Source organism: Lissotriton vulgaris, chromosome 5 (genome assembly GCF_964263255.1).
Source record: "Lissotriton vulgaris chromosome 5, aLisVul1.2, whole genome shotgun sequence".
NCBI classification, from domain to species: domain Eukaryota; kingdom Metazoa; phylum Chordata; class Amphibia; order Caudata; family Salamandridae; genus Lissotriton; species Lissotriton vulgaris.
In genome coordinates, this window is record NC_141693.1 from 458235750 (window position 1) to 458257465 (window position 21716).

A 21716-nucleotide genomic window follows, 5' to 3' on the forward strand; every position below is an offset into this window, starting at 1 on the left:
GTGACTTTCTGCTGGAGAAGCGCAAAGTGATCCCCCGAAATGCGGAGGAACTGAGGTGGCATGGCTGGGGGGGATAGAATTGAAGGGGAGGGAGTAACCCCGTCGGACAATTTGCAGCAACCACCTGTCCGAAGTGACAGAACGCCAGTGGGGGAGGTGATGTTGAATCCTGCCTCCCACCGGCGTGGGGTGCACCCCAAAGCTCAGACTAGGAAGGCTTAGAGATGGATGCTGCAGGAGCGGAGGAGGACCGACCCGCATGCTGTCCCCCTGTGCCGCCACAGCGGCCTCCACGCCCGCAGCATTGCTGAAGTTGGTTCTGCGCAGGCTTCAGGCTGAAAGAACATGGGGGGGCGCCCTTTCCGTGACCACGAAAGGAACGAAAGGTAGACGTGGGCGGACGTGTGGTGGAGAGACCCAAGGACTTGGCCGTAGCCCGAGAATCTTTGAAACGCTCCAAACAGGCGAGTGTGAGAAGTTGGCCTGATATGTGATGTCCATTATTCTAGTGGGCACCCTGTACCAGTCCAAACCACCCTTATGGTTATGGTTGTAAAGTCAACCTTATAGACCATCTATCCTAGTGGTAGCATGGACAAAGCAGTCTTAGGCTAATACTTCAGAGAGCATGTGAAGCCAATTTTTTTACCAATAATTACCCCTTGAATACCAAATGAAAGGACACCACACAAGGTATATATCAAATATATATGTATTTATTACTAACACAACCCCTCTGAACTTATCCAAGTAGGACACTTGGATAGTTATTACACACAGGAGCACCAGAGTACTCGAGTTACCTCACCCAGGGAAGCCGGGTGCATAGGTGTTCTTTCGTGTCGGGTTTCGTCGTCGAATCCTATCGAGAACTGCACAAAGATGCTGCAGGCGACCAGGAGGAAGATGTCCGGTGGGATCCAAAGGTGGATCGAAGCAGTGAAGAACCTGAAAGCAGAGGGGACAGAGTCTGGGTCACTAGCCAGTGACCAGGAAGGAACCAGGCGATGCCGAGATGCAAACAGGTGAAGAAGTAAAGCTTGTCTCTGCAGCCACGTGGACCAGGAGGCGTCAACGACGACCAGGAGCTGGATACGGACTGTCCCATGAAGGATCTCGCTGTTGGCGGAGTCGGCTTCAGGATTGGAGTCAACAAGCCTTGGCAAAGGCAACCTACGCAGGAAGGGAAGATCGGCTTCTGTTCAGACCAGCAAGGTCTGGGGTGCTTCCCCTTTTCAAGAGAGCAGGAGCAAGCCCGGAGCAACCAGGCAAGCGGTGTTGTTTCGTAAAGATGTCTTCTAGAGGGCCACTAGCCAGCGGGCTAGCAACCGCGAAGATGCGTCGAGAGGAAATGCAAGAGCAGGCCCCACCTGGCACTCGTGCAGTGTGGAAGGCTGAGCTTCGGTGCACTTACGACTCAGGGTTGGGGCTTCTCAAGTCCCAATGCACAACTTAGAGGACACCTCAGAAGCTGCACAGTTAGCAAAAAGCAGGTACTGCAGGTAGTCCGGTCCCACGTCTTTCGTGTCCACCAGGGGTCTCAGCTTTGCTGTGGATGTGGGTCTGGGTCAGAGAAGTCTGGCAGTCCAGAGGCTGCGTCGCTAAGTCTTCAGGCTCTGGCGGGAGCGTCGACAAAGCAAACCGGCAAGTCACTTATGGTGCCTGTTTGCACAGGGTGGTCACTCCTTGACCACAAGGGAGATTCTTCAGTCTTCTAGTTGCAGTAGAATGTCGAAGGTCCAGAGTTTCGTTTCAGTTCAGGATAATCTAAAGTCTCTAGACTCAGCTCCTAGCTTTATACTAATCAAAGGGGCTGGATTACCTGCTAGGTCCCTCCTATGGGTGGAACCTGGGAAGGGGGTGGTTACACCCCTTTCCCTTTGTCCAGTTTCGCACCAGAGCTGAGGCTGGAGTGTCCCAGCAACTGGTTTGAACCGGGCTATGCATGGAGCACCTTGTGTGCCCCAGGCAGTGTCTCATTTCATTCAACCCACCCTGCTCCCAAGGTAGGAACTCTATTGTCCAGGACTCCCTCGCTGGAAGGGCTCCCAGCTGCAGGAGGTCAGACTTGTGTCTGTGGCAGCAGCATCCATTTTGTGATGCTGAGGCTCTGTTTAACTTTAACTGGGTAAAGCTACAACTACATCTCTTCTCCCTCTAGAAGGGTGGAATGCTTCCCCCGCCGTCAGGACTGGCGGGGGGTAGTATTCTAAATTGTATGACACCTTACACGACATGTTTTGATAAAGCCAAACCAAAGTTAGCATTAACCGCGAGGATTATAATGCATTTAAGAGTATATGGTATGGCCATATCATAGAACAGCTATAAGGACATGGTTCCGAAAGCTGCAGACAGGCTCAGCTCATGCTAGAGCACCATCTCATATAAAACCAAGCACTCTGCCTTCAGAATTGTCCAGGCCTGCCATAGGAGTGACTTATAGGTATATATGTGTGTATATGTAATGGTGTGATTGGGGTGATTACACGACCTTGCTCCAGCTGAGTGGTCAGCCAGTTGTGTCAATGTGGATGGCCAGCCAGGGGTGACAGAATACATGCTGTAGCCCCTGGTAATCCTTGGATGCACCTATGCCCTGGGGACCTATGGTACACCATACAGGGGCTCACAAGGTGACCCAATATCCAATTGGAGATGTACCTAAAGTACATGGAGTCCATTTTATAGAGAGAGCAGATAGCCTGGGGCCCTGATTAGCAGGATCCCAGGCCAACTAAGTCAAAAAACAGCTAAACACTAGGCAAATAGTTGGAGTAACCATATAGTCAGATATCCACCTTCCTACAGTGAATACCATCAAAAGGCATGTCCATGAGAGAACTCTGGACATCCCCTGAAAATCCAGTGGACCACAGCCAGGCATGGCAACGCAGGGCTACTGTAGTGGAGATCGCTTTCCCTAAAGAGTCTGCGGTGTCCAGCCCACACCGAACGGCGAATTCCGCGGCATCCTTCCCCTCCGCAACAGCTTGGGAAAGTACAGCCCGAACCTCGTCCGGGCACTGGGGCAGTATCTGCGCCACTGTGTCCCACACAGCGTGAGAGTAGGGGCCCAAGAGGCATATGGTGTTGACTGACCGTAGCCCCAAGCTGGCAGAGGAAAAAACCTCTTGCAGGGTGGTAGGGAACACACTTTGGGAAGTGGAGGCCTGGATGATTAGGCTATCCGGAGTCGGATGATTTGTCAAAAAGGCAGGGTCACCCGGTGCCGGGCGATGATGTCTGGCCACGTTCTTATCCAGAGGAACCCCTGTGGCTGGTCTAGACCAGGTGCTCAACAAAACATCCATCAAGGCCTCAATAAACAGAAGCAGAGGTTCCATAGAAGCACTTCAGTGAGGAGGTTTGTCTTATGAGTGACAGTAGGCAGATCGAGGTCAAGGGCCACAGCTGCTCTACGGAGCACCACAGTATATGTGGCGCCCTCCTCCATGACAGCGGAAGGGAGACATAAATCCAGGTTCTGAGGAGAGATCAAGGCCACCTGCATCCTCCGAGTCCTCCGCCCACTCATGTTCGGACTCGCACTGCCGTGCAAGAGGGTCGTCCGACCCCTCCCAATCAGCCCCATCCTCCACACCCCAAGGCACAGGCAGCAGAGGCGGGGGAGGTACAGGGGAAAACAGATGCTCCAACTGCATCAGGAACAATCCGGCTCCATGTCCCAATTTGGGTCCCAAGCCGGGGCAAAATTGCCTGGAAATTCGGGCAAGGGTGGTGGTGGGCGGCGGTGGAAGGAAAGAAGCCCAAGTCGGCGCTGGGAACGGAGGATCCTGGGGCGCTGGGGCCGGAGCCACCAGCGGAGGACCTTGCGACGCCAAAGCCGGAGCCGCCAACGGCAGAGCCAGTGGCAAGCAAGGGCCCTCCATAGGGACTGCGGGGCACGAAGGCACGCCAGCGGGAGTCCTAGGCCTGAAAAGGAGATTCATGGCGGCAAGAAACTCTTGCACTTGCGCCAGAGTCGCCGACGGGCCCGGATAAGGTGGGTAGGCCGCAGGACTCCAAGGCTATAACAGAGCCGCAGGGGAAGGACCCTGGCCCCCTTGTCCGCATCCGAAGACCGACGGGGGGATGTCAGAGAGCGAACACACTTCTTCGACTTTTTCTTGTAACGTCTCTTACCCGATTCCGAGGGCGTAGACTTCAACCCCGATGAGCGATGGTGATGGCTCAGCGGACGGTCCCTTGAGCGACCCCTGGACCTCGAACGCTTGCTGCGCTTGCTGGCGTGGAAAAAGAAAGAAATGATGTCAGTGTGCATGGGTGGCGCCTAAGTAGTCTCTGTGACGTCATCTCTGCGCTTACGAAGCCAGTGATGGACGCGGAGCCACAAAACACCACTTACCGACACGCAGGGGTACTGCTGACGAAAAACTTTCCGGATCCAGTCTGATGCCTGGGGATATTCTAAGGTAAGGAATCTATCACTAACGTGTCTCTTTCAGATCTCATGTTCCAGCATGTCTCCAGGGATGTCGCTTTCTATCGGTCATGAAATGTATTGCTAGTATTAAATGGTGATACCCCACGTATTTACATGCAGCAATCTTGTTTATTTTTCTTCCTAGAACGCTAATATTCATTGTATTATTTAGTTTGCATATCTTGTGTGCAGTGTATGCTCGTTGATATACACAAAACATCGAATAAAGATATTGACACTCAAGATAGATGAAGACCAAACATTCCACTGTGGCACATACTAAAACAAACGTACATTTCACAACTGTAAGTGTACAGTGATGAAGGCCACTAGGTACTGCTTTTTTTCATTTGTATACCTGGTTGTATTATTTTGGAAATGATTTTATTTTAAAAGAATAACAACCTTACAGACTGTTTAACAACCTCATAGACAGCTTAACACCTAAACTTGCCTCTGTATGTTTAATAACACTCCAAATATCTGAAAAATCACATGCAAAAACTATACTTCGAAATCTAATTTCACATCATTCATCAATTTATGCTTACATTTTTAATTGCAACATTAGACTCACATATAAATAATAGAACCAAAAAGAAATAATTAGAAGGTTTTTCGATTTTCTGTGCCTATGAAGATAATATAAATAACATATTTACCTTTGAAAAGTTGGCTATGCGGAATGGAGGCGGTAATTCAACAGTGTCACTGAACAAGATGCGATATGTGGCACCTCGCAATGCAATTTCCACTCTTAGGAAGAAGCAATTTCCCTGCGTGTCCCTTTGATAAAAAACAAACTGTTGTCAGTTAAACTTTCATTGCAATTAATTAATTATATTAGCAGAACAGAAAATTCACAGAAGTGAGATAACTATATGACATTTTCTTCTTGCTTACTTTACATTGACCGACCAATCCTTTCTCATGTACTTTATCTGGTAGAAACTCTATCTATCCACAGATTCCTTACCTTACAAATATCCCCAGGCACTGGATCCGCAACTTTTTTGTGAGCAGTACTCCTGCGCATCAGTAGGTGACGCAGTTCGGCTCTGCGTGAAGTTGTCAGCATCGTCCGTGCCGGAAGTGATATAGGCGCCACCCCAGCGTGTTCATGTCAGTTTCTTTTGCGACTTTCCACGCCAGGAGTGCGGAGCCACGAAGAACACTAATTACTGGCTTGGAAAACTAGGACCCTAAAAGAAGAAAATCCTGTCCCTAAAATCTGTTTGCAGAATGGGGAGGATGGGTGGGTGGGTTAGGAATCTTTGACTAGATAAGACTCATAGCAGCAGATCCTTTAGTATAGATGCCCAAGTAAGACCAACCCAGAGGTGGGTCTGCGTAACTGTTTCACACCAAAAAGTACTACAGGACCGAATGAGTAAAATGACCGTCCCGACTGAACTGACTGTCCAGGCAGTAGTGCTTGCTGAACATGAACAAAGAAGCCCAAATTGCTGCCTGGCAGATGTGCAGGACCGGTACTCAGCATGCTAATGCAGAAGTCGCAGCCTTAGAGATTGTGGAATGAGCATGCTACCACTCAGGGGGTTAATTTTCACCTGGTGCGTACCAGATTTTAATGCAGAGTATGATCCATTGGGAGATGGTCCATTTCTGTACGGCCTTCCCCTTCTTCACTCCAACATACCCCATGAAGAGATGGTCATCCACCCACAAGTGTTTCATACGGTCAACATAGAACGACAATGCCCTTTTGAGTACAGTCAGCGGAGTTGCTTCTCTTCCTTAGAGGGATGCAGCAGAGCATAAAAGGTAGGCAGGTTGATGGAGTGACCTACATGAAAGGGACTGACAGCTTTTCGCAGGATGGAAGTTCTTGTGCGAAGCACCAGCTTGTCTGGGAAGATGTTTAGGTGTGGAGACTTAGATGACAAAGTCTGGAGCTCACTGACCCTCTAGGTAGATGTTATTGCCACTAGGAAGGTTGTTTTGATGGAAATGAGCTTGAGAGGACACTTGTACAGTGGTTCAAAAGAAGCACACATAAGAAGCTCGGAAGAAAAATTAACTAAGGCTGTTCATCTGAGGGTGGAAATCGAAGCAGTACAGCTTGAAGTGGTAGCCATTAAAGCCAAAATTGGGGCGAAACTCTCAGAAAAGGTCGCTGTAAAATGGGCTTCTGCTCAGGGAAAAAACTACGAATGTAGTGAACTTATCGGTCATCAATTAGCTATCCGAACCAGACAGTAGGTCTCCTCCAATGAAATTCTCTCTATACAAGTCCCTATGGGGGAGACCACAAATGACCTTATTAACATTCAAGGGGCATTTCGAGAGTTCTATAAGAGCTTATATACAGAGGAGAATATTGGCTCACCAGTTATCAGAGAGCCAGAGATTCCAAGTACCTGCATATAGTCTCGCTTACTCAACTTAACGGGGAAGAACATGACCAATTAGACGATCCACCTTTATGGGAAGAAATTGCTCTAGCCTTAGCAAACCTGCCAGATGGTAAAGCCACTGGTTTAGATGGTGGCATTCCTGTGGAATTCTATAAATAAAATTCTCTTCAAATAAAAGTTCTGTTTACCACGCTGGTGGTCTCCATCTTCAATGGGGCTCCTCAACCAGATTGATTGGCCATCAGCTAAGATCGTAATCTTTCCAAAGAAAGATAAGTCACCGTTAGTTATGAACTGTGATTCGAAAGCCTACTCAAAAATACTAGCGTCTCGAATATCTTCCAGAACTGACCATCTTGTGTCCAAATGGCAACATGGGTTTATTCCTACAAAAGGGACTACCGAACACGTTCGGCGGACCATCTCTTTATTTGGTGCCGCTCAAGTGTCAGGAGACCCGATCGCACTAATTTTGCTGGATGCTGAAAAAGCTTTTGATCAGGTCTCCTGGAAATTCCTTTTGGACGTCATGAGGAGGATGCAATTTGGCTCTAAGGCGATTCAAGCTGTGCAGGCCTTGTATTTAAATCCCACAGCCAGAATCTCAATAAATGGGAAATTAACTGAGCCAATCGAGATATCAAGGGGAACACGGCAGGGCTGCCCTTGCTCTCCATTGCTATTTGCGATGTATATAGACCCCTTCATCAAGAAAACAGAAAACAATTTAGATATTCTGGCCATGCGTAGACATGGTCTGAACACTAAAATCATGGCCTACGCCGATGATCTTGCATTGCTTACTCCGGATCCTGTGACAGCCATTTTAGCTAGAGAACAGGAGGCTCAAGAGTTTGGCAAGGTATCCGGATATGCACTCAATAAAGAAAAGACGCAGATCATCTTAAATAAATAAATGTCATGGTCCGATAGCAGGGTTGTTCAAAAGGCGAAACATTTAGGGGTAAACATCGTGGCTGACATAGAGCTAATCATTAGTGTGAACTTGAACCCACTGGCAGCTGAAACTAAGAAAGCACTTAACCGGCTTAATAATATGCACCCGACCATAGTGGGGCATTGTAATATCCTTAAGATGATTTTCTTTTCAAAGTTGCTTTATTTTTTTAGGGCCATCCCCCTGGAATTCAGCAAGATAACTCTTCAGAGATTTGAACATCATTTTTCTCAATACGTTTGGGCATAGACCCAACCAAGGAGGTAATTTAAGTTTGTATCCTTTCCTCGGGAGCAAGTGGGGTGGGCGCTTCACAACCTGAAACACAAGCTACTACTTGTGTAACGATATATCTGTAAGAGACATTAGTTAGTGATAGACTCCTTACCTTAGAATATCCCCAGGCGTCAGACTGGATCCGAAATGTTTTGCTTCGCAGTACCCCTGCGCGTCAGTAGGTGGCATCCTGCGGCTCCGCGTCCGTTTCTGGCATCGTATGCGCCGAGATGACGTCACAGAGACTACTTAGGCGCCACCCATGCGCGCTGTCGTCAGTTCTGCGCCAGGAACGCAGAGCCATGCAAGATACTGACTACTTGTGCACTAAAACTAGGGCCATGAAAGGGATGACCTTAACCCTAGTAATCGGTTCGCAGAACGGGGAGGATGGGAGGGGCGGTAAGGAATCTATCACTAACTAATATCTCTTATAGATGTATCTTTACACAAGTAGTAACTTGTGCATCTGAAAGAGACACGTTAGTGATAGATTCCTTACCTTAGAATTCCTTACCCCAGCAATACCAACCCGGGTGGTGGGTCTGCGAACAGGACTACACCAGGAAGGCACGTAGAACAGAACAGCCAAAAAAGCTGTCTCTCCGGACTTGACTGTCGAGGCAGTAATGCTTGGTAAACGTATGTAGCGAGGCCCACGTAGCAGCCTGACAAATGTCCTACAAGGGAACACCGGTACCCAGGGCAGTAGTGGCTGTCGTTGTCCTGGTGGAATGGGCAAGCAGCCCCAGAGGAGGCTCCTTCTTAGCCAACGAGTAACAGGCTTTTATGCAGAGAACAACCCACCGAGAGATGGTCCGTTTGTGCACTGGCCGAACTTTTTTGGCACCCACGCAGCCAACAAAGAGCTGGTCATCCACCCGGAACTGCTGTATGCGTTTCAGATAAAATGAGAGCGCATGTTTCGGGTCCAGACGGTGGAGCCTCTCCTGCTCTTCTGAAGAATGCGGAGGCGGAAAGAAGATGGGCAAACTGATGGTCCGCCCGATTTGGAAGGGCGTAACAACCTTTGGCAAGAAGGAAGGACGGGTCCTTAGAACAACCTAGTCTGTATGACCAGAAAGGAAAGGAGGTTTAGAAGAGAGGACCTGTAGCTCACTCACTCTTCTGGCAGTGGTGATAGCTACCAGGAAAGCCATCTTCAGAGTAAGAAGACGCAAAGGACAGTTATGAAGGGGCTTAAAGTACGAGTTACTTACCTTCGGTAACGATGCATCTGGTAGAGACGATTCTAGCTGCACATTCCTTCACGTAGAAGTATCCCCAAGCATGAGACTGGATCCGGAAAACTCTTTGCCATAGCATGCATGCGTGCTGGGGGAGGGGCGGCATCATGTGACTCCGCTCAGGCATCGTCCGCGCACGTGACGTCAGAGAGGTCACATAAGACCCACCCCGGCGCGCCTACGTCAGTTTTCTTCAGAGAACTTTTCCGCGCAGCCATCAGACAAAACTGGGAGTATGGGAACAGTGTGTGAAAGAGCAGAAAACATTGGAAAAAGGAATGGTGATGAACAATACCATAAGGAACACTGCAGTACCCAAAAGCAGGGAAGAAGATAAAACAGATCACAGCCCTGCGCAGCCACCCTGCCAGTAGACAGTCCCCCCCCCCCCCCCCCCCTGGAGACAGGGAACACATGAAAAATGTCATGACAACAGGCAGCAGGACTATAACCCCAATCAGGAAAAACAAAGGGGAACCGGTGTCGAGACAAACAGGAATGACAACCTCCTAGGTAACCCCAGACAACCCCCCCATGGAAAAAAGGGGGCATGGCCGGAGGGCCCCAACCCAGAGGGTTAGCAGAGGGGCCAGCACCCCTAGTAACACAAGGGGAGAGAAGGCAAGCTCTGATCCTGGACCAGAGCATAGGGGCACAGGAGCACCCATAAACCCATCCGGCAATGTGCCAAGGAGGAGGAAGGAAAGAAAAACAAGACGTATCCTCCCGTCAAAAAAGGCAACAGAATGCACTCACAGAAGGCATAGCCCCCCCACAGGGGACGGGGAGCGGGGAGGAAGGGTGGGTCGTGAAGGAATCTGCGGCTAGAATAGTCACTACCAGATCCATCGTTACCGAAGGTAAGTAACTTGTACATCTGAAAGAGACTACTAGCCGCAGATTCCTTCACATAGAATAGATACCCTAGCAATATACAAGGGGAAGGAGGGACATCGAAACGACCCCACCAGCCTGGACATCACAGAGGGCCCCACGGGGGACCCGGGCCACGGACAAGACGAAAAGCCCCGTCCCTCCCAGGCAAGAGGAACCCCTACATGCAGAACATCACCGACCCCAAGAGGGATGTAGGAAGAAAAAATAAAACAGAAGCCCATACACTCACAACAGGAGAGCCAAGGGCAAGGCCAGAGAGGCCGAAGCACCCCACTTCAATACAAGGAAACAGAGCTTTCATCTAATGCCAGGACAAGGCAGAGGAAGAAGAAAGACTAGAGGGCCCGAGAGAAAAGAAGGCGACCCCACCCTAGACGGAAGGCAACAACCAGACAGAGCGGCACCGACAAGAAGAAGCCGCCAAGCAAGAAGAACAGCCCAGGGTCCCAAGAAGACCGGGCAAGCAACGCCTGACAAGGGAGAAACACAGAATTCTCGCAGCCAGCAGGACAGGAGCGGGAAGGTGAGGAAAGGCCCGGACACACCACTACGAGGGGTCAGCACATACGGCCTAAAGAAGCAACAGCAACATACGTAAACGCCACGGAGAGCATGGGCCCGAAGGCGACCTGAACTCCCAGCAGAATGCAAGCTATATAACAGCTACCACTACCCCACATAGGGTAAGATAAGTCCCAAGACCTGGGAACCCTCTTTAGAAGAAAACTTCTGCAGTCTGCAGCAGAGTAAGGAACGAAAGAGCCACAGGGGAAAAAAACCCTGTGGAAGGCTTGTCAAGCAGCCCAAGAGAAAACATAAGACCTGATCTGAGGCCAAGTCCGTACAGACAATTCCAGCAAAAAAACACACAGTCAACAAAGGGGCCGTCCAGCAGCCAACAATGCCACAGTCACAGCAAGGAGGACTCGAGTGGCCATAAAACACACTTCACAGCAGGGCAACCAGCCCAAAAAGAAGGTCCAGAACCAGCTCAACTCAGCAATCACTGAGGAGGGGAAGGAGGAGGAGGAGGATAAGGAGGAAGAAGAGGAGGACGACGGAGCCCTGCCAAGAACCATTGGATGGGGGAGTTCGCCGGGACATGGTACAACAGGGTGCCATAAAATGGAAGATCAAACAGCCGCTCCCGAACATTTTCAGGGAACACGCCGTCTCGAAGCCAAGCATGGCGTCGGAGGGCAACTGAGGAAGCCATTGCCCAGCCCAGCACCTCTGAGATGTCCAGAGAGGACTGGAGAATAAACGCTGCTAGCTCCCGGCCATCCAACGCATGATGCCTTAAGTCCAACTGAACAGTCTCCTGTGAAGTTGCGGATCCCAAGGACTCAGCCGAGTCCCACAAACAAGAGGTGGCCCTAGCCAACACACATAAGGTGTTAAGGGCCCGCAGGGCAGCGCTGGTCGAGGAGAACATGTTGCGCCCCCAAGAGTCCAGCCAGCGAGCCTCCCTGGACGGTGGAGTCAACAGTGGCGGCAGTGAGGGAAAAGCAGTCCGCAAAAGTGGACTTGAGGCAGAGGGGTGGAGGGAAAGACCTGCGGGGCCTGGCGGCGCCGGAAGGTGTTGGTGCAGAAGGTGTTGAGGCACCAGATCGCCTGAGGCGGGCGCCTCCAGGCCCCTGTCGGGGAAGAAAGAAGTGAACCCTAAAAAGGAAGCAACAGCTCCCTCCCACCAGAGCCCTGGTGGAGAACCTCCAAGAGATGGTCTGCCGGAAAATGAGCAACCAGGTCACACACGCGCAGAATGCCCAAAGCCGTGGACACCGCGTGAACGAAGGCCGCACCCGCCTCTGTAGGGCCCCATGGTGGAGAAAGCAACTTCTCCGTGGGCAACAGCTGTAAACTGAGGTGGCCGTCCCCGAAACCAAGCAGGGCGGGCAAAGGCCAGAAATGGAAGTCAGAAGGGACCGAAGAGTGGGGGACCTGTCGCTCCTCCGGCGAGCAACCTGACCTCGGGAATGGAGGGAGCCACCTTTCGATGACGCCGGCGAAAAGCCACCACGCGGCCACCAGTCTCCGGGGAGGATGACACTAGTATGCACCCCACTTCCGGAGAAGAAGGAGCGTCCGAAGACGAATCCGGACCGGATGCCTGTCTGGCGCCGTAAAGTCTGCCGCCTGAGGCAGGACAGTATTACCATCCGGCACCGAAGGAGATGCCGGATAGGGTTCCTCGAAGTCGCACCGCGCCGGGGACCGGAGCGGGCAGATCTAAAGCGGGAAAGGGGCGGTGCCTAATCGACCTCTGCCGAAGCAGCCACCTGCGTGGAGGAACGAGAGGGATCAGGGGAGTGACACGAAGCCCTCCGCCAGCCTCGGCCCAGTGTGTGATGGAGGTGGTCCGGCAATCCATGTGGCGCCGCCAGGGCCAACTCAACCTCCGACTTGCCCTTCGACGAGGCAGCCGCCTTCGTGGAAGTTAGAGAAAGGGCAGGAGGAGGACAAGGGGTCCCCCTCCAGCCTCGACCCAGAGCGGGACGAGGAGGGTCCACCGACCACTGTGGCACCGCTCGGTCCAGCAGCTGCCGGCACCGTAGCGGCGTCACCTCGGCCTTAGACAGGACCACCTTGTCCAAGGACCGAGGGGGGCTCGGGGATGCGACCCACACCCCGGCGACCTCCAGCGACACCACAGGGACTCCTGCAGGAGTTTGCGGCGAGGCAGAGGCGCTGTGGTCCGAAGGAGGGACATCCGAAGGGCCGCATCTCAACAGCACCACATCCTCCAAGTCTGGAGCCGAACCAGTCGGCGCCGGGGACGGAGCCGCCGGCAACGCCGCGGAGGCCCCCGAGCAAGGCAAGGGATCCGCTGATGGCCCCGAAGGGGAAGGAGGAGGAGACGCTAGCGAGGCTTACAAGGCCACTGCATATGTCTCCATCTGGGCTCTCGACGCTCCTTCACCGGGAAACGGTGGATAGGAGGACGACACGCGGGCCGCATCACCTGCAGAGAGCCCACGCCCCCAGGGACAAGGTGCGACACTTACCCACCGGGGACCGACGCTCTCGTGACATCGGAGAGGGACGAGGACACCGACGACGGCCATATCTGAAATGGTCCGCCGAGACTGAACGGGGGGATGAAGCCGACCTCGAGAGACGCGCCAAGAGTAGTTTCATCCGGCACTTCCACCGCGACTTCGGCTTCAACTGTTGGCACACCTCAAAATCAGTGGTGCCGTGATCTTCCCCTAAACACCACATACAAATGAGGTGCGGGTTCGTGTCATCGACATAGGACGCCTACACAATGTGCAAATCTTGAAGCCCGAAGGCATTTGCACACTGCTCACCAAAAATAGCGAAATGAGGTGAACAAAAAAAAGGGGTCCAAACAGGCCCGACCGGAGACTGAATCCGCGTTGCACGCGGAAAAGGAAAAAAAACTGACGTACACTCGCCAGGGTGGGGCTTATGTGACCTCGCTGATGTCACGTTCGCGGACGACGCCTGGGCAGAGTCACGTGATGGCGCCCCACCCCCAGCGCGCAGGCATGATGTGGCAAAGAGTTTTCAGGATCCAGTCTCACGCCTAGGGATAATTCTACATGAAGAAATCTACTACTAGTAGTCTTTATCAGATGGGAGCGCACATCAGATATGCCAAGACAAAGGATTAAGTCCCACTGATGCATTATGAAAGGCACGGGCGGAAACCTGTGCGTAATGCCTTTCAGGAAATGTTAACAACCGGGGACTTAAAAAGAGAAGGCTGATCTGGAAGCCTCAGAAAGGCGTAGATGGCAAAAAGATAACCTTTGATAGTGCGCTGAGCAGAGCCCTGCTGGGCCAAGGATAGTAGGAACAGAAGAACCTCAGAAAGAGGGGCAGAAAGGGGATCCACAGCCTTCGCTGTGAACCATGCCACAAATGTGTTCCACCTGCAGACATATACCGTCTTAGTGGAGGGACGTAAGGATGCCACAATGACATCACAGGCTTCGAGAGGAAGATCGAAAGCTGTCAACTGTCATCGCTCAATCTCCACGCATGGAGCTGGAGGCTGGACGGGTTCGGGTGGAGGACCGCCCCCCGCTGCTGCGACAGAAGATCCTCGGGATACCAGTATCTTCATGCCCAATCAGAGTCACAAGAATAACTTGGGTCTGGTCGCACCTGATCTTCTTCAGCACTCTGGGCAGAAGTGGTATAGGCGAAAAGGCGTACAACAGACCGCAGATCCACTCACGATGAAAAGCGTCACTGAGTGAGTGCCGCCTTGGAGATTACAATGCGCAGAACTGATGGCATTGCGCGTTCTCTTCGGTGGTGAATAGATCTAACCAAGGCTCTCCCCATTAAAGAAAAAAAAACCTTGCACCACATCCGAGTGCAGACGCCATTCTTGATCCACCAAGCACCGGTGGCTGATATTGTCCGCCCTGGCGTTCAGGGAACCTGCCAGGTGTGTCCACCACCAAGGAAATACCTTGATGTTCCAGCCATGTTCAGAGGCGCATAGCCTCCTGACACAGGGTCCACGACCCTACCCCGCCCTGTTTGTTGCAATACGACATGGCGGTGGTGTTGTCGGTGAACACCTGCACTACACTTCCCCGGACAGAGGGAAGGAATGCCTTCAGTGCCAGTTGGATAGCTCGAAACTCCAAAAGATTTATGTGGAGCCGGAACTCCGCCGGAAACCAGAGGCCTCTGATCTCCGCCTCTCCCAAGTGGCCTCCCCATCCCAGGAGGGACGCCCCGTCACCACTGTGTGCTCTGGTTGGGGAAGGGAGAGGGATCTGCCATTGACCCAATCACGATTTGTGAGCCACCACTGCAAGTGTTGTGCAGTGCCCTCCGAGATCTAAACGTGATCGGACAGGTTGCCCTGATGCTGCGCCCACTTGAAGTTCAGGTCCCACTGTAGAGCCTGCATTAGCCATCTGGCATGTTGCACCAGCAGGATACAAAAGGCCATCAGGCTCATGAGCCGGAGGGTCATCCTGACTGAAACCCAGTATAGAGGTCAAAAGATCGGAATCATAGCCTGAATATCTTGGACTCGCTGCTCGGGAGGATAAACCCAAAACTACGTCAAGTCCAGCACCGCTCCGATGAAGGGGTGCTTCTGAGAGGGGCTCAGGTGTGACTTCCACACGCTGATGGCGAACCCAAGCAAATGCAGGAGGTCGACCGTAGTGTGAAGGTGGGTGACGACTGCCTGGGGCGAGCCCGCCTTCAACAAAAAGTCGTCGGGGTAGGGGAAGACTGACACCCCTGATCTGCGCAGATGAGCTGCGACCACCGTCATCACTTTCATGAACACCCTTGGGGCACTGGGGCCTAGGTGGAGCACGGCAAACTGAAAATGCTCCTGGCCTACCGTGAACCGTACGTAACGCCGGCAGGAGGGGGATGTGAAAATATGCGTCCTGCAAGTCCAACGCTACCATCCAGTCTCCAGGGTCGAGAGCAACCAAGACCTGAGCCAGAGTCAGCATCTTGAACTTCTCCTTCTGGAGGAAGAGATTGATGTCCCTGAGGTCAAAGATAAGACGCAGGCCCTTGTCCTACTTGGGCTTCAGAAAGTAGTGGGAATCACAACCACGTCCTACTTCTGGCGCAGGAACGCGCTCGATGGCCCCCTTGGCCAAGACGGCCGCGACTTTCTGTTGAAGAAGTGCCAAATGATCCCCCGACATGCGGTGGTACTGGGGTAGCATGGCTGGAGGGGTAGTCTCGAAGGGGAGGGAGTAGCCCCTGCGGACTATTTGTAAACCCACCTGTCCAAAGTGATGGTGCGCCAGTGGGGGAGGTGATGGGGAATCCTGCCGCCCACTGATGTTTGAGGGGCCTGAAAGACTGGACTAGGAAGGTTTTATGGCAGTGGTGGCCAGGGTGGAAGTGGACTGAGAGAGCACTGTCCGTGCCTCCTCCGGACACTGAGGCAGCACTTGCGCCACCGTATCCCACACAGAGTGGAAATAAAGACCCAAGAGGCATGCAGTGTTCACAGACCGCAGCCCTGAACTAGCGGAAAAAAAAATCTTCTTCCCAAACTGTTCCAGTCTCTTGGATTCCCTGTCCGGGGGTGCGGTAGGGAATCCACTCTGGGACCTGGAGGCTTGGACAACCAAGCTCTCAGGGGTGGGGTGTTGGGAGAGGAGAAGGGGGTCGCCCAGGGCCGGGCGATGGCATCGGGCCACGTTCCAATCTACATGAGCCCCTGGGGTGGGCCTGGAACAGGTGCCTAAAAGAACGTCAGAAAAGAAACAAGTTACTTACCTGTAAATTTAGTTCTCCAGTATTGGTAACTTTCATAGATTCCCATTGCTTGTATCATTCCCCGTCGTCGGAATGGGAGCCTCGGTAATAATATATATATATATACCTAGGTAAATACACCCTAATAGGTGTAAAAAAGGTAAAAAATTAGGCCTAGGCCTCATTATCTTTTGTAGCCTATTGGTGTCATTATGTAAAAAGACCCAAAGCCACCTTAGCAACCAATCAGATCAGCCTCACCCTGTAGAACCTTCCTGAGAAAGCTCTGAGCCTCAGATTTTCGTAGCCGTTGCTTTGCCACATAATCACCTAGCCCTAAAGTGAGCTTTCCCAGGGGAGGCGGGTGGGCGCATGGGAATCTATGAAAGTTACCAATACTGGAGAACTAACGTTACAGGTAAGTAACTTGTTTCTTACTCCAGTATTGGAACTTTCATAGATTCCCATTGCTTGTATCAGAGTAGATAGCAGTTAGCATACCTCAAACATTTCGTGCACAGTTACAGAATCATTATAAACTAATGACATCACAGATTATAACAACCATAAGGCAGTAACAAAGCATAAGAAACGAAATGTTTGAAAAACAGGAGGAGGGAAGAGAGGAAAGCTCACCTCTTATTGGAAGAGATTTCTCAGGACTGCCTGTCCTACAGCCGAATCCTCCTTCGCAGCCGCCTCCAGGCAGTAATGTCTCGTGAAGGAGTGCGTACTGCTCCAGGTGGCTGCTCTGCAAATATCCTTTATGGATACTCCAGCAAACAGCGCTGTTGATGCTGAGATCGACCTTGTGGAATGTGCCTTCACCTGTCCTTGTAAAGGTTTGCCTGCCGCCTGGTGGCAGAACCGGATCGCACTGGTTATCCATCTAGATATCCCTTGTTTTGACAAAGGAAATCCTTTCCTTGGGGCTCCGAAAGCCACAAACAGTTGGGGTGTTTTTCGAAATCCAGCTGTGCGTTGTAGATAGAATTTCAAACATCTCTGAACATCCAGAGAATGAAGTGTCCTCTCAGCCTGGGTTGAAGGTCGAGGAAAAAAAGACTTCAAAACCACTGGTTCATTAAGATGAAAGTCTGTCGGTACCTTCGGAATGAACTTGGGGTTCATCCGTAGGATCAATGTATCATTCTTGAACTGCAAGAAGGGTTCTTTGATGGTTAAAGCCTGAAGCTCCCCTACTCTCCTTGCAGAGGTGAGTGCCAAAAGAAGCGCCACTTTCCATGATAGGAACTTCAGGTCCGCTTTATGCACTGGCTCAAATGGCGGTCTCATCAGCTGAGCCAGGACCACATTCAAGTGCCATACCGGAGGTGGGGGCTTAACTGGCGGAAAAACTCTAAACAGTCCTTTCAAGAATTGTTTTATTACTCTTGCTGACAATAGAGAGGGGCCCGATCTTGTTCTCCTATACCTGGAAATAGCTGCCAAGTGGACCTTGATAGAAGCATGAGCCAGACCTGCTTGTGCTAACGATAGAATGTATGGCAAGAGTTGATGCGGAGCTGACGAGAAAGGATGTACTTTTTCCCTCTGACACCACAAATGGAACCTCTTCCATTTCGCTCTATATGTCTTATTAGTGCTAGGGGCTCGTGCCTGTGCCAAGATGGTCCTGCATTCCTCTGGGATGTTTAAATCCTTAAACTCTCTGTATTCAGGAGCCAAGCCGTCAACTGAAGCGAACTCGGGTTCGGGTGAAGAACCTGGCCGTCGTACATCGATAGAAGTGTCTGTTTGGGTTGCAGAAGAATGGGTTGTGTCTCTGATAGAAGAAGCAACTCCGTGTACCAAAACTGGCGAGCCCAGGCAGGCGCTATTAGTATCATCCTGCACCTGTCCATCTTGAGTTTCTTGAGGACTCGAGGAATCAGGGGAAATGGCGGAAAGGCGTAAACAAACGCGCCTGACCATGACATCGAAAGGGCATTACCCAGTGACCCTCGATGGTGTTCCCTGCTTGCGTAACACCGGCATTTCTTGTTTCCTGGTGTTGCAAACAGGTCGATCGCTGGGGTCCCCCAACGGAAGAAGATGTCTTTGATCACTGCGTGCTCCAATTCCCACTCGTGCGAGACTGCTCTCAGGCGGCTTAGCGTATCCGCCTTCGTGTTGCATACTCCTGGAAGGTGTTCTGCTACGAGTGTGATGTTCTGCGCTATCGCCCATTCCCACAGTATTTGGGCTTCCTGTGAAAGCAGTGGCGATCTTGTGCCTCCCTGCTTGTTGACGTAATGCATTGCGGTGGTGTTGTCCGTCCGCACCAGGATTGCTGAGTCTGTAATCCTTGGGAGGAAAGCCAACATTGCCAATCGAATAGCTCTTAGCTCCAGAACGTTGATATGTAGGCGACGCTCCTCCGGAGTCCAGTGACCACTGACCTGGAGGTCTTGCATGACCGCTCCCCAACCTTGCAGAGAAGCGTCCGTGGTAATGACGTGAGGAGCCCGTGCAGCCTTGAAACTGAGTCCCACAGTGAGGTGAGATCTTTTCATCCACCATGAAACCGACCGTTTCATTCGCTGGGTAACCGTCACCCTGTCGTCGAACGAACCTTCCACTTGTCTCCACTGAAGGTCCAGTTCCTCCTGCAAGGGGCGCATTCGCAGTCTGCTATGCGGAATCAATTGAATACAGGATGAAATCGACCCTAGAAGAGATTTGTACATCCTGACTGTCATCCAACTTCTCTTTTGCAACCGAGTGGCTGACGATATGAGTCTCTCTTCCGATGGGAAAGCTTTGCACACCTGAGTATCTAGTATCGCTCCCAAGAACTTCACCGTACTTGCCGGCTGAAGAACTGATTTTTCCTTGTTGAGTTGTAAGCCCAGATGAATAAAGAGGTTCAAGCATGTGCTCACTGCCTTCGATCCCTCTTGTAAGCTTGGGGCCTTCAGCAGCCAGTCGTCTAAGTACGGGAATACTTCCAGCGACTGTCTCCTCAGAAATGCTGCTACCGGTGCCAGCACCTTTGTGAATATCCGAGGAGCGGACTTTAATCCAAATGGGAGCACCATGAACTGGAAGTGACTCTTGCCTACTGTAAAGCGAAGGAAACGTCTGTGAGCTGGATGGATCGGGATATGAAAATAGGCATCTTCCAGGTCTAATGTTGCCATGTAGTCGCCTGGGTTCAAGAGGCGCAATATGTCCTGGAGTGAAATCATCCGAAACGACAGTTTCGTGAGATAGGTGTTGAGCTCCCTCAAGTCCAGGATAGGACGCCACTTTTGCTTTGTTTTGCGGATCAGAAAAAATCTTGAATAGAAACCTTCTCCCCTTTGTGATAGGGGAACACGTTGGATCGCCCCTTTTTGAAGCATTTGTTGAGCTTCCTCTTGAAGAAGGTTCAGATGTTTCGAAGTAATGGCGTGGGGAGCTCTTGTAGGTGGAAATTCCTGGAATTCTAGAGTATGCCCATTTCGGATGATGTTTAATACCCACTGATCCGATGTAATCTCTTCCCAGCTGCTCAGATGTTGTGATATCCTGCCGCCCACTGGAGATCCCAGAAGCGGAGGAACAGTTGGCAGAGTCAGGAGGCCGCTATTGACGCTTGCCAGCGTCCTTGCCCTGACGCCCCTGTCGTCCACGAGCGTTCTGGCGAGAGAAAGACTGGGATTGCGACTGCCGCTGATAGTATTGATTGCCGTACTGAGGTCTGTACGACTGCGACTGCTGTGAATATCGCTGTTGCTGGTAACCTCCTCTAGGTGAAGTGAAGCCTCTTCCTCGTGCTCCACGGAACGGTGTCTTCCTATATTGCAGGTTCCCCAGAGCCCTTGCTGTCTCTGTGTCCTTCTTTATACCCTGCAGGGTCTCATCGACATGTTTCCCAAATAACATGTCCCCGTCAAAGGGCAAGTCCAAAATCCTATTCTGGACTTCTGGCCGGAAGTATGTAGCTCTCAGCCACCCTTGTCGCCGAAGAACCGCTGCACTGCCCAGAGCACGGAAAGAGATGGTGGCGATTTCCATCACGCAATCAATCATCTCTGAAGAGGAACGTTGTCCTTCTTCCAGAAGTTTCTGTGCTTCCGCTTTCTGGTCATCCGCTAGCAGATCCACATAGTGTGCCACATCACTCCACATCTGGCGGTCGTATCTTGCTAGGATCGCCAAGGCATTCGCCGCTCTGACCAACAAGCTAGCCATCGACGAAAAACGCTTCCCAGCGTTGTCCAACCTCCTACCCTCCTTGTCTGGCGGTGTCCTGAGGGTGGCCGAAGTATTCCGCGATCTCTTCTGTGCCGCCTGCGATATGACCGAGTCTGGTCTAGGTTGTCCAATCAAACAGGCGGGACTGTCATCAGGAGCCTTATATTTTTTCTCCAAGCGCGGAAGAGTTGGAATGACCGTCGCTGGGGTCTGCATCACTTTCTTCCCTTCCTCCCATATGTGCTCTACAATGGGAATCGAGCGAACGGCCTTACGGTATGCCTCTTTAAAATCGTATAGGAAACAATCCGTAGAAGTTGTAGGCATCGCTAACTTAAAGCGCGCTGTGGCTCTTTCCATCAAACTGAAGAAACCTCCCACATCAGCCGGAGGCGAGTCGACCGGGTCTGGCACTGGTGAAGCCGGATCCGGAGCTATATATTGGTTCCATTCACTATCTTGGTCTTGATCTTGGTTCTGCCCCGTTTCATCCTCATCCGAGGTATCCACTTGGACTTGCCGAGGATATTCCCTCTCATGTTCTTCCTGTGCAGGCCTTACTGACTGTGCAGCCACCACCTGCGGTTGAACCTGTGCTTGACTTTCCACAGGTTGCGACCCTTGTCTGCTCCTATACTCTTCCAGCATTGCCCTTAAGTCTGCCAAAAGACTCATAGGCATTGTTACCATGCCCTGCTGTGGTTGGGTTTCCTGGTATGCAACTTGTCTTTCTGGCCGCTGTTCCTTTTGATAATAATACTCCTCATCCGAATCCGAATCATGATATTTCAGATTCAATTGAGATGGACTGTAAGCATCCCCATACATCTCATTCTCCTCTTCTGAGTAGTCATCTTCATCCAACAAAAGGGGTGGAGGTAATGAAGGTACTTTCCTTGGAGAAGTCATATCTGGGGTTATCCTCCTTCTTCTGCTGTTTTCTGGCGCTCCTGTCGTCAACGGCGTTGAAAACAACTCCACCGTTTCCTTATTCTGCATCGTCGTCGACGGGACCGTCGATGAGAGTCCCTTCACCGTCGACGGCATCGTCGACGGAACCGTCATCGTCGACGGACTCATCATCGTCGACGGGATCGCTCACCATC

The 21716-nt window shown here is 51.5% G+C and overlaps 1 protein-coding gene across 2 annotated transcripts in view; it reads right to left on the bottom strand.

The window, feature by feature from the left end:
• Positions 1–21716, bottom strand: part of VPS13D (vacuolar protein sorting 13 homolog D) — a 2754556-nt gene that overhangs the window by 728702 nt on the left and 2004138 nt on the right. For both annotated transcript variants that reach the window (XM_086921894.1, XM_086921893.1), the window contains exon 53: positions 5110–5233. In XM_086921894.1, the coding sequence (XP_086778020.1) occupies positions 5110–5233 (124 nt within the window). The remainder of the gene's footprint in view (positions 1–5109; positions 5234–21716) is intronic.